Raw genomic sequence first — 12,649 nt, 5'->3', positions numbered from 1 at the left:
TTCACCAAAATATGTTGCACTCGCTTTTTTAGTTATAATATAATATGATCTGATGATAAGACGATGTATCAATATAGATCTAAACGATTAGATTTTTACTGATATATGTTACATTCGCTTCTCTAATTCTAATATGATATGATGTGATGATATTGTGATTCAGAATTGACACTAGTTTATTTAGTGGACGTTTGGTTTATAAATTCAAACTCATAATTAAAATTATTATCGATTTACGTGTATTTATTGTGAGAGAAAATACTGTAACGAATTTACCAATTAAACGCACGCTTAATGTTATTGTAGCTATAATGTTTAGAAGTGCATAATAACAATGCAAATGTCCCACAGCAAGAGTTCTCCTCTTATAAAAAAAAGAAGTTGAGTTTTACATGAACATACCTGTGATGTTGATATAAAAGATAAAAATTAACCTAACAAATATGTTGCTATAATACCTCAAAATGAGCACCTCATTAACTTGAAACTCTTCTCATTAGGAACTTTTATTAAAACACAATATAGTTATGTGACAAAGGCATAGCAAAAATTTTTGATAGGATATGCTAAAAAAAAAAGAAAAAAAAAACTCTGGTTTTTACCATACCATGTTAAATTTCATAATTTTACATAACTTATATCTTAATCAGTTTCATATTAGCAAATATTTCCTATTCTGGAATTTTCCATACGATATACTCTTGAACAAGAGCCGCCTCATATTCTATTATCACCATTTGACTCTTACACTCTCGACCTCCTACAAAATAAAAGTAAAAGATATAAAATAATAAAAAGCAAAGATTCATGGAAAAGGAAAATAAAGGACAAAAAAGGTATATAATTGAGAAAGGGAGAGAGACAATACAAACATCTTCTAGAAGAAGAGATTAAAAACGAAATAAAATATGCAATAGATCATAAAACAATATATTATTTGTTATGAGCAAAATAAAAAAAAAATACTTGTAAATCTATGTTTATTAAGTCTGATGAAAATCATATTAAAAATAAAAAATATGTGAAATAGATAATTTTTTATACAAATATAACAACATAAAATGAAGACGTACTGAATATTTTAGATTGATCTTATCAACTTTTTTCTGTTTTGTATACTTATTTTATCATTGGTCTCACAAACACATAGCAATAATAAATACACATATAGTAAAAAACTCCAAAGAAAAAGACGAAATTACGGTGGGGATATAGAAATGTCAACAAAAGTCTATGTTGAACCGTGTTAAATTCTTCACTTCTAGTACTTTTTAGGGTTTAAGATAATTTTGATTTTAATAAATTAACGTTCAAAATCAATGAAATCTAAAAAAAAATGATACTTTTACGGTGGAGCCTCTTATAAGTAATTTTCGACCGTTAGTTTTACTTAAAATCAAATTAAAAAATATACATAATAGATAATTTTTAATATAAATTTAATAATTTAAAATAAAATTTTTATGAATATTATGGATCCGTTTAGTTTATTGATTTAAATTTTTAATTTGAGTGGAGATATAATTTTATGTGAGAGTTTTTTACTGTAGTAAAAAAGTTAAATGTGACTATTTTTTAATACTTTTTACTATAACAAAACTCAAATTATAAATTTAAATTGGTGAAATGAATGAGACCTATATTATTCTAAAACCAAAAATCTAAAAAAAAAAGTTTTTAGATAAGTCTTAAAAAAATAAATTATTAAATTTTTTTTTAATCATCAAAAAAAAAAAAAAAAAAAAAAAAGAAAAAAAAAAGCCACCAAGGAGACAGAGAGAAAAAGATGTTCTAGAAACAAAAGTGTTGTAAAGGAATCCAAATAAAAAGAAAAAAGAAATAAAGAAATAAGAGTGCCACATCAGCACCCACCGAAAAGAAAACCTGCCCCTAAATTAAACAAAAAACAAGCAACAACAGGCAGTTTTTCTTCAGTTTCTCCTCCGTGTTGATTTTCGTGCCCTCCAATCAGGCCCTTTCTCACTCCTCTCTCTTCCTCTATCTCTCTCTATAAATATACATATATAGAAAGAGTCCCATTTCCAATTTACTCACAAATACCTTCTAATTCCAAACAAACAACCAAAGACAAAAAGACTTCTTCTTCTTCTTCTTTTTTTCCCCAAACTTCATCTCCAAATCCAACAATGTCTCGAACCCTAAATCTCCCCAACCTCTTCATCTCGCCGGAGCCTCCCCTTCTCTCGCCGAGATCTCCCTCCCCGACCTCCGTCAGATTCCCGTCGCCCACCGTCAGACTCCCGTCGCCCACCGTCAAGGCCTTCACGGCGACGGAGGCGCCGCCGAGGAGAAGAACCGCCGGCAGCAAGAGCAACAGCAATAGCCTTTACGAGGTTCTGAGAGTGAAGAGAAACGCATCGCAGACGGAGATAAAGACGGCCTACAGAAACCTCGCGAAGGTCTACCATCCCGACACCTCGTCCTGCTCCGAATCGGAGTTCGACGACGGCCTCGATTTCATCGCCATTCACAACGCCTACGCAACGCTCTCCGATCCCGCTGCTAGGGCCAAATATGATCTCTCCTTGGGACCTCAGTACTCTCCTTCTGCTTATTCTTACTCTTTTTCGTCGGGGGGGTTAGGGTTAGGGTTTTGCCCGACCCGGAGATGGGAAACGGACCAGTGCTGGTAGTAATATGCCCCAAGTTTCGATCTTTTTGTTTCTTAGAATTGTTGACTATAGTGGAGGAGAAGATATAATTTAGCTAACTTTGTAAAACCAAAAAAAAAAAAGAAAAAGGATGTCATTTTCTGTAATGGCAATGTAAGAGAGAAAAACCTGTATAAATTCTGATTTCAGTATCATCTTCTTCTTCATCATCTTGTTCTTGTGCTTTTTTTTTTTTTTCTACTGTTTTTTTTTTTTGTTTTTTGTTTTTTCCTCTGAGCCTAAGAGTAGTACAAGAGTAAACTGTTGCCTAATTGCTCTAATTAAAATGACTAATCTTTTTATCAGTGGCCAAAGTTTAAGAGGGGTTTTTTTTTAATTATTTAAATTTAGTTTGTTTTGGGTTTCTTTTTCTTTTTGTGAAAGATTGGTGGGTGACTCATATTGTTGGTGGCATGTTGGTTCTCAATCCTCTTTGTTCCTCCTTATTTTTTATATCCCAAGATTCCCAACCAACCAAATTCAAAATTGCAATGTTCACTTAAACAAAACCCAATTAGCTTTTCTCAAACAACGTTGATACAAAGTAACAAATCTATTCAAAATCACATCAAATAAAAAAAAAATGAAAGATATACAAAACTAACAAAATATGATATGGATTGAGTACACTATCGATCCAACATTCGAAACAAAATACGCACTACCGTAGAGTATTTTTTCTTACTATGAAATTCTCATAACAATTTAACATAAACTTACTAATTCTAAACCAAAAAAAAAAGAACAAAAATTCCCGTAAACAAATGAACAACGATTGCACTTTAGAAGAGAGAATAGAAAAGGGAATAAGGCCAATATTTTCTTGTGAGGGATAACAAAACTTTGATCCGACATCAATCCGTCCAATTGGAAGGTCAGGGGGGAAAAAAAAAAGGAAGAAAAGAAGCCCAAAATCAGGAGCAGAAACAGAGAATTGCAAGAGGGTTCACAATCTTGGCAACAAAAACTAATAACAATCAATTAAGGGCGAAAAAAAAAAAACCAAAAATGCCTAATGGCCTATTTTAACAGATACAAAAGATAATCAACAGATCGTCTGACTCTACACTTTGAGACTCTTCTTTGACTTGGGGATGACTTGTACAATTTTGTACAGAACAGGCTAAGAGGAAAATATGTGGTACTTCACTTCTAAAACACACAAAAACAAAAAAAAAAAACAAAACAAAAAAAGCACTTCTCATTTACAGGCCATTAGCATGGAGTTGATGACAAGCATGAGGAGTCTGATACTGGTGAGTTCAGGACCCGTCATCGTTGGCAAGCTGCGTTGATGGTGCAATATTTGGTAGACTTGCTCGAAGATTGGCCTGACATGCAAGGAGATCATGGGATCAGCCGGGTTTATGGCGGCTGCAACATCTGTCATCCACCCCAGCTTTCGGGATGCTTCCTTGTTGATATCACAGGCCAACTGTTGCAACAGGGAAAGCAGCACGCCTTGGCTCAAGGGCAGAGGAACCATCGACAAGATTCCCCGCAAATCAACCTGCCAAATGAGGTTTGTTTCAGCAAAAACACTCAGAAAATGTGATTCATGTTGATGCTGTGTGCATGTCATATGAAAAGTGTACCTGAGAACACAACCACGATACTATGTTCACGTCACTTCTTTGAAGAGCTCCAGTAAAGGCCTCCTCGTACTTGCGCTCCGATATTAACCGTGACAACTCCTTCGTTGGATCCAAAGGTGCCTCAACCTTTCATGAATAATGATGCTTATTTATAAGTGCCCATATTTCTTGCAAAAAATCCAATGGTGATTTAAGAAGAGGCCAAACCTTCTCATGGAGACCACCTAAAGGACCATTGCTTAGCTGGGTAACCAGGGGATTAACTCCCCCTGTGTTTGCTCCCGCAGCTGCAAAAGCTATCAGCTTCCGTTGACCATCGGCCAGCTCTCCACTTAGTGTTTGAGTGACAGATGATGCCGCATTAATAGCTTCCTGAAAATGATACCAAAGGAATAAATTCAAGATAAACTATTTCACTAATTGAAGAACTTGAAACCCCGCTTGACAGGTAAATAAGAAAGCTAGCTAATTATACTCACACAGCTGGATAAACAAACACCAAGAACTTTGTAAGAAACGAGGCAAAAAAACATGTACTGGCAAATACATACCCTTAATGTCAGTGCCAATGGAGAATTTGCGGTCTCAAAGTGCTGCTGAGTTGCATTAGTATGTTCAGCAATTCCCTTTTGGAACGCCGCATCTACTTGTTCAAACATGGCTTTGCATGACATCTCCAAGGCGGGCATCGCGTAGGCTTCAAAACTAGACTTTAGAGCATCCTACGCAAAAGAAGAAGTTTTCATTTTAATTAGAGAGGAGATTCTCGACTATCATGGTTCTTCTATTCTACATATCAGTCAAGTAAAAATTAATACACATAAATAAACATCTTAAGCTCAAGGAAACCGAATCAAGGTGTGCTAATACATACCTGAAGAGCTTGTTTACCAGTAGTTTGAAACTGTGCTTGGATCTGTCTGGCAACTGTAGCTTCAAGTCTTGAATTTACTGATTTCTCTAATTGATTCACAGCCTTGTCACCCACCCCTCTCTGGGGAACAAGCATCAAATTAGAACCTAGTATAAATAACTTTCTTATAGAAGATTAAAATCTTCATAATTCTCACCTGGAAGGAATCTGCAATGACCGAAGATATTGTTTTCTCAATAACTGGAGTAATTGTACGAACTACGGCTGGTCCAACTGCTGCCAATTCCTTCTTCAGTGTCTTCTCTAGGATGGTTGGCAAGTCCTTGGTCATAACGTTATTAATCAAAGTAGTAATTTGCTGTGTACGGTCTCGAAATTGCTTCTCATTTTTCGCATTCTCTTCTTGAAAACGAGCCCATAAAGCATCATTGTTGGCCTTAACAGCCTTCTCCATGCTTCGCCCAAGAGCCGCCTCCAGTCTTTTTCCTTCCTTTGTGAGTGGGACAGCAACCACCATCGACATCTGCTTCTGCATTTCTTTTTGCATGGACATTAGCTGCACAAAATAATAGAGCCAATGTTAGGAAACAGTATATAGAAGGGGTGAAAGAAAAGGTACGATGTAAATCTGCGTGAGATAAAATACAGAACAGAAAACACACTTTATTAAATTTCCCAAAAATAGGGATATGAAATATTTGTAGGATTAAGAAAAAATAATCATTGTAGTAATGAATTGCAGAGAAAACAGTCACTTCATAGGACCCATCAAAAGATATCAGCTAGAAAGACAAAATTTATACCAGGCTGATGACAATTTATTCAAATTTAACAGGAGTTCTTGTTCCATAAGATAAATATGAACAAAATTTATAAGATTCCAACTCTAAAATCAGAAAAGAGACCAAATAAACTTTGCTAAAAACATGAAAATCTACCCCAACGAAAAATGATCCACGAGTCTAGAAACAATTTAACTGTATGTTTTCAAGAAGCATAACCATGACAATGCCAATAAGCAACACCTCTATCCCAATAAGCTTAAATAATCACCTGACTAAGGGCTTCCTGCATAGCCACAATTTGAGGAAACGCAGCTTCCAGACTTGAGCTCCCAGCTGGCTCATGGTTGGTATCTATGGAATTGAGAACACTAAATGATAGGGAAGATGCACCAGATGCTTGAGAGCTTTTTCCCTTCTTTTTCGCTTTAGTATTTGGAGTCTGTACGGTTGTAACTGCTGTGGGTGTAGACGATTCTGATATCCTTGCAGATACATCTTTTGTAGAATCTTGGTCTTCCTCACCGGCAGGAGAAGGTTGGGCGTGTTGCTTACTGCTGGCACCATCAACTTGCCGAGCTTCATCCGTAATGTAAGTATCAGCAGATATTGCACAGCATTCTTGGGCCATCTCAGTACCAAGATCTGACGCCTGGGAGTAAAAATATTTTTCTCTGTTCTCTGAAACAATAGTTTGAGACTCTTCCTGAGCTCCAAAATCATCATTTGGAGATCTTGTTTCACCCACAACTTTAACTTCCAACTCAGCATTCTCCGCATCGCCATTCGCAAGCACATCCTGGATGCTTGCCTCACTTCCACCCTTACCCTCAACAGATTTAGTGCTTTCCGAGGATGAAGCAGCCATTAAGATCTCAGAGGGGGTTATCAGATGAGTTGGGTGTTTGAACATGACGGGGGGACTAATCACACTAGAGTAATCATCTTGTGCAACTTTCTTCTCATCATTCCTCAAATCCTCATCCACCGAGAGCACATCAGGCAAGTTCACATGAGCAGCATCCATTTGCCGGTCAACTGAATAATCATTAACTGCCTGTTCTCCAGTGTGATCATTGAACGTGGATCCCAATTCAAAGTTATCTGTGGGTGTTCTTAAACCAGAAGGTTTCCCAGACAACTTGGGGCTCAAAGGAAGAGGCGGTGTCGATGGAACACGAACAATGTCAGCATAACTAGCCATTGGTGTCAAAGCAGCAGCTTTGGACTCTATACTCTGAGTGGTAACATCTTTTGAAGTAGTCACCTCAATAGGGTTCGAGCTAACAGGATACCTCGTGACAGCTTCTGTACTACCTACTTGTACAGTTGGTTTCAGTGCAGACGCAACTGTTGAGATATCAGGAGGTTTACTTCCAGCTGTATCCAAAGCAGAAAATCCTTCAATAGCGATTCCGTCATGTGAAAGATTGGACTCAGACCTATCTAATCCCGAGTTCTCTAATGGTGGAGGCAAGCACTGAGATAAATCCAAAGCATACTGTTGAATAGCCTGTGTCTGAACACAATAAACCTGAAGAATATGTTCACCGTGAGGTGATATACTTGTCCCAGTAAAACTCAAAATAGGCATAGTCACAGTAAATTCTGCTATGTAATCCATGCGTGTGGACACTGGATTAGGACCATATTCTAGATGAACAGCATATATAGCATTCTTCTTAGCATTTGCAAGTAAGAGCAGGCCTGCTTGTGGCAACGCTACAACTTGATTAAAGAATGCCTCCTCAACTCGAGGTTTGGCCGAACTCTTCAATTCTAATGTCTGGGTACATTTCCATGATTCAGCATCACTAGGCAGCAACCAGCCTTCTTCACTGGCTGAGGCCCAAATCTTCACTTCTCGGTTCAATGGCCCCTGTATCAAGTTTTGTGAAATCAATTTAAACAGGTTAAAAACTAACTTTTAAATCTAATTAATAGTAAGCTACCATAAGTAATATTAGAATATTATTCAACCAAAGAAAAACTTCGCAAGCATACAGCTGTGATGAGTATGATGTGATCTGGCCTGTGGGGAGCAGTTAAGAATGTAGCTGCATTAACAGGCTGGCCATCATGGGGTCTCAAGACTGCAAGTGGTTGGGCCTTCCTATCTTCCCAGATTTTTATCTGCATCAAAACATAAATTTGATGTGAGCATCAGCCCAAATATTTTTTATCTCTAAAGACCAAGTATCAAATACATATATATTACCTTAATGGAAGTTGGTAAGTTTAATATGAAATTCATGCATAATAACAAGTGAGACACAATTTCAGTTTCATAATCACCACTAGAAGAGAATATATAAGTAAGGCATAGAGAAACCGATTGAAGTATCAAACACCAAAGTAATGAGAATACAGACCGTGCCGTCTATTGAAGCAGAAACCAATCTTGTGGCCATCCATTGGCACATTGATAAATCAGTTACTTCGCCATCATGTTTACCAATAAATTGGACACCATCAATCAGCTTATCAACAGGACATTTAAGAGGTTCTTCAGCTGAAAATACTTCCCCCTTTCCAACTTTTGTAGTATCAAATCTTTGAACACGTTTTCCAAATCCAACTACCAGCACTTCCTGCGTAAAAGTGTTCAGACCAATTATAGTGCACAGTTTGTTTGGACAATTGCAAAGCCAATGATAAAAAAAATAAAAAAAAAGAATTAAAAGATAGAAATGAAAATTAGTTATAAATAAGAATTACTTGTTTGTGGCAGTGCCAACAAATTCTTGGATGAGAAGCTTCCCCCTCTCCTACAATTTGAATGGCAATCACAATCTTCCCTGTGATCTGTGGTGTACCTTCTTCATCAGGACCCTCAGAAATTTTCCAAACATAAAGCCGTCCTTCTACGCTCACACTGCAAAGAAGCACATCAATGACCATACAAGAAAACAGGGGAAAAAAATTGATATTGAGATCATAGAACTACCTAGCCAAAAGGTGAACATCCTCAGCAAAAAAAGCCATGTCTGTGACCCTCTGACAGAAGAAAACGTTACATAAATTAGCAAAACGATATAACAATCCATGTATATTAATCCATTTACTGCGATCCCGTATTCCCATCTAGTGGATACCAAATAAGATAACAATTATGATAGCAAATAAGAAAACCATCAAATCATAAGACTTTTTTCTTTTTTTTTTTTTCAAAGAGGAACAACACTTCATCAAGACAGAAGGAACAATGAAGTACAAAGCAAGGAGGAAAGGAAGTCCAGCTAAATAAAAAGGTCATAAAAATGGAAAAACTGAGATAACAATTGTCAGAAATAAAATAAACTATCTAACCAAATCTGAAAGCTGCAAATGACTAAAGTCTTTATTTTCATGGAACAAATTGCAACCCAGAATTTCACTTGCCCCATATTTTGTCAATACTTCCTTCCAAATCTTCAAAAATCATCTTATTCCTCTCTAATTATAATGCCCAATACAAACCCAAAATAGCAGATATTCCAAATCTTCTAACCCCTCTTGTTGAAAACAAACTCAACAAGATGATCAGCACCTCCTGCATCAACTTATAAAAAATCCCCCATCAACTTCTCCATATCCTCTGCCTCACTACTCAGCAATTTAAAAAGAGACATAGTAAATTGGTAGTGACGACAAAACAGATTGAATAAGTGATAACCTCCCTCCTCTTGACAAGTAAGATTTCCCTCCAGTCGAACCTTTTCTTCACCTTTGATACCACTGGGTCCCAAAATCCTTTCTAAGGGATTGCCTCCCAAGGGGAGGCCCAAATAGTTTTTAATAGGCCAACTGCCTACCGAGCATCCTACTAGATTGGCCAGAGTATGAAGCTTGCTACCTCCATATTGATTACCGAGCACCCTACTGACATTTACTATATCCAATCATCTAGGTTCTGTGCTTAGGGAGACGTAACTTACTTATGGATTTGTTAGAGTCAAAGCAAATCTTCTCTCCCATTCCTTTGTAACTATAATTCAAAGTTCACGTTTTACACAAACACTTAGCCAGAAGAAGTTGTGTGCAGTTTTTCAAATAGGAATTGTACCCCTAAACTAAAATAAGAAACGCAATCCATATACTAAATCAGTCTAGAGTAAAGTAAAAGACTTTAGCAGGACCTAACTAAAGCAACGTAAACAGTAACATGTAGTGGATCAAATCATATAGGTTATTTCTTCTTTGTCTAAAACAAGCGAATCTTACTTTTGCATTTACAATAGTACAATCAAATCTTTTCCCCATTCCTTTGTAACTCATTCAAAGTTCAAATTCTACACAAACGCTTAGTACCCAGAAGAACATATTCAGTTTTTTGACTTTTTCAAATCCTATACGCTAAATCAGTCTGACTATAAAGTTAAAGACCTTAGAAGAACCCAGCATTGAACCATCAGGTTCTTTAATTAGGAATGCAACTTACTTAAGGACTATTATTATCCAAAATCCTCCCCGCTTTCCTTTGTCATTACTTAAAGACTATATTCAACTTTAGTTGAATTTCTTTACGCAAACACTAAGTACCCGGAAGAGCTTAGTGCAATTATTTCAACTAGGAAGTATACCAACATACCAAAAATTAGCAAATTGCTAAAGAAACAAGGCTAAAACACTTTATTAAGCTATTTGGAATGTGCATTTAGTACCCTTAACTTTGAAGCTATCATTTTCACAAAATTCAAAGTTTACACAAACACTAAGTACCTAGAAGGACATAGTACAGCAAATCAGCACTAGCAAGAAATGGAGCAAAATCGAAAACCTGAGTGTGGGCTCTGAACAAAGATCTCAAGGCGGTGTGGATATTAAGAACCCGAATGTTGCCCTGCTTCAAGCCATAGCAAATGTAGGACCGGTTGACCGCAATTTGGCGGCCCAACACCAATTGAGGATCGGAGCCATACTTGGTGATGGGAGTAACTTCAAGCTGAGGCTGAACCTCCCCTTGCAGCCTCACGTCGACGTCGTAGACGACGTGATCGCCCCCCAAATGCCGCCCCTTCGGCAGCTTACCGCTCGGCATCCGACTCGGAACCCCCGAGGGCACCACCGCCGCGGCCGAGAATTCGGGATTGGAATTGGCGGAGGAGGACGGCGAGGGCTGCGCAGGAGGCGGTGGAGAAGGCAATTCGACTGGTGTCTGGGCGCCGAGAAGGGCCATGATTCGGGCCCCACCGGAGGAGGAGGAGGTAGGGGGAGGAGGGTTAGGGTTGAGAGGGGGCGTAGGATAAGAAAGGGAACGCTGCTGCTGGTGCAGGTTGGAAGGGAGCTGGTGAGGGTGATGAAACGGCGGCGTTTGGGGGAGATGATGGGGGTGAAACGGCGGCGTTTGGGGAAACTGGTGGTGGTGGAACTGTTGGTGGTGAAACGGCGACGTTTGGGGAGGGTAGGAGAAGGCGGAGGAGGGAGGCGGATACGACGACGGAGGAATCGGAAACGACGGCGGTGGATTGTTAGGGTTTTGGAGGTGGGAGATCGTCGGAGATGGCGGAGGAGGAGCGGTGAAGAATTTCTGGACGTCGAAGGAGGGCTGCTGATTCGGATTTAGATTTGGATTTAGATTTGGATTGGGATTGCTCGGCGACGCCATGGAAATGGATCCAGAGATTGGATTGGATCCGAAGATCGATTTGCAGAAGAGAGAAAACGAGGAGAGAGAGTGAGATCTGAAGTATGTCTGAAGTGGGGGGTGGTGAGGAAGGAGACGCGGCTTTGGAGTTTGGAAGCCGTACTATTAGAGTTCACTTGGAGAAGAAATGACGTTAAAAATCAAACAGAGAGAAGGGCCATAATAATAATTGGATTATCTACACATATGCCTGGCAGGCCTTTGCAAAAATAATCTAATAGAAACCAGACCTTTATAAAAATAATCTAATAAAAAAGTTTTATTTATAAAATGATAATTTAAAAATTTTTATTTACAAAATGACTTTATGAGAAGAAAGAAAAACGAAAAAAAAATCGAAACTTCACCCCATCCCACAAATCCATTACTCAGCTCGATCCGAACTGCCACGTTCTCGACCTTCTCGAGCCTCGACGTCGCGATCGTGAACGGCGCGATTAACGGCACGTTCAGAACCCTACTCTCCGCCCTCTGAATGTTCACCATGCTCGTCTCCATCAAGTTTTTGAACCCGAACCTCGCCGGCGTTGTCGCCAGGGCCATTCTCGGCGTGATTCTCGAGGTGGGTCTCGGCCTTTTGGGGATTTGGATGTGACGGAGGTGTTGAAGAGCATTGTGGGGTGTCGAGAGGGTAAGTGGGGACAGCTGGTGAAATGGGTTTTGGAGTTTTGTTGTCGGTGATGGCTCCCTCGTGACAAGTGAGGAAGAGAGTTTTTTGAACACGTAGAGAAGACCTGAGAGGATTTTTTTAATGCGGAATCTTGAATTGTTTGGGCAATTAAAATTAAAAAGTCATTTTCCTAATTTTACTTTTTTACTCTGTTATTTTAGCCAAATTCTCACACCTATGCCCCTAAAGTTATGAACTTTGATGGTGTGTTTGGTTTGAGGGAAATGAATGAAATAAAATAAAATGTAATTTTAATTTGATGTATGGTTAGATTTATAAGAAATGAATGATTATTTAAAATGAATGGTCATTTACTTATTTTAAGTGAATTATCATTCATTCCTCATATAAGAAGAATAATCATTTTAAGTTTTTTTTTTTCATAATTACCCTTCAATATTATAATATAATTAAAATATATTATATACTA

The 12,649-nt window shown here is 38.1% G+C and overlaps 2 protein-coding genes across 2 annotated transcripts; one reads left to right on the top strand and one right to left on the bottom strand.

Annotated features, from left to right (window-relative positions):
• The first annotated feature begins 2,031 nt into the window (after positions 1-2,031).
• LOC21406513 (chaperone protein dnaJ 11, chloroplastic) lies at positions 2,032-2,837 on the top strand. The gene has a single exon (XM_010094078.2). The coding sequence runs from the start codon at positions 2,148-2,150 to the stop codon at positions 2,652-2,654; it is 507 nt and encodes a 168-aa protein (XP_010092380.1). The 5' UTR covers positions 2,032-2,147; the 3' UTR covers positions 2,655-2,837.
• Positions 2,838-2,856: 19 nt separating this feature from the next.
• Positions 2,857-11,659, bottom strand: LOC21406512 (enhancer of mRNA-decapping protein 4). The gene is made up of 12 exons (XM_024162996.1): positions 10,683-11,659; positions 8,871-8,920; positions 8,642-8,798; positions 8,296-8,514; positions 7,928-8,056; positions 6,195-7,802; positions 5,338-5,697; positions 5,142-5,261; positions 4,819-4,989; positions 4,475-4,639; positions 4,268-4,393; positions 2,857-4,182 (listed from the first exon to the last, which is right to left on the bottom strand). The coding sequence occupies exons 1-12, from the start codon at positions 11,508-11,510 to the stop codon at positions 3,874-3,876; spliced, it is 4,242 nt and encodes a 1,413-aa protein (XP_024018764.1). The 5' UTR covers positions 11,511-11,659; the 3' UTR covers positions 2,857-3,873.
• Between the last annotated feature and the right edge of the window lie 990 nt (positions 11,660-12,649).

The sequence above is a fragment of the Morus notabilis genome, unplaced genomic scaffold, assembly GCF_000414095.1.
Source record: "Morus notabilis unplaced genomic scaffold, ASM41409v2 Scaffold337, whole genome shotgun sequence".
NCBI lineage: Eukaryota > Viridiplantae > Streptophyta > Magnoliopsida > Rosales > Moraceae > Morus > Morus notabilis.
This window is presented reverse-complemented; position numbering and strand designations above follow the sequence as displayed.

Coding starts and splice junctions, on each gene's coding strand:
- LOC21406513 (XM_010094078.2), top strand. CDS start 2,148: ATGTCTCGAACCCTAAATCTCCCCAACCTCTTCATCTCGCCGGAGCCT.
- LOC21406512 (XM_024162996.1), bottom strand. CDS start 11,510: ATGGCGTCGCCGAGCAATCCCAATCCAAATCTAAATCCAAATCTAAAT. Junction 7,803..7,927: donor ACATCATACTCATCACAGCT/GTATGCTTGCGA, acceptor AACTTGATACAG/GGGCCATTGAACCGAGAAGT. Junction 4,990..5,141: donor CTGGTAAACAAGCTCTTCAG/GTATGTATTAGC, acceptor TCTTTTGCGTAG/GATGCTCTAAAGTCTAGTTT.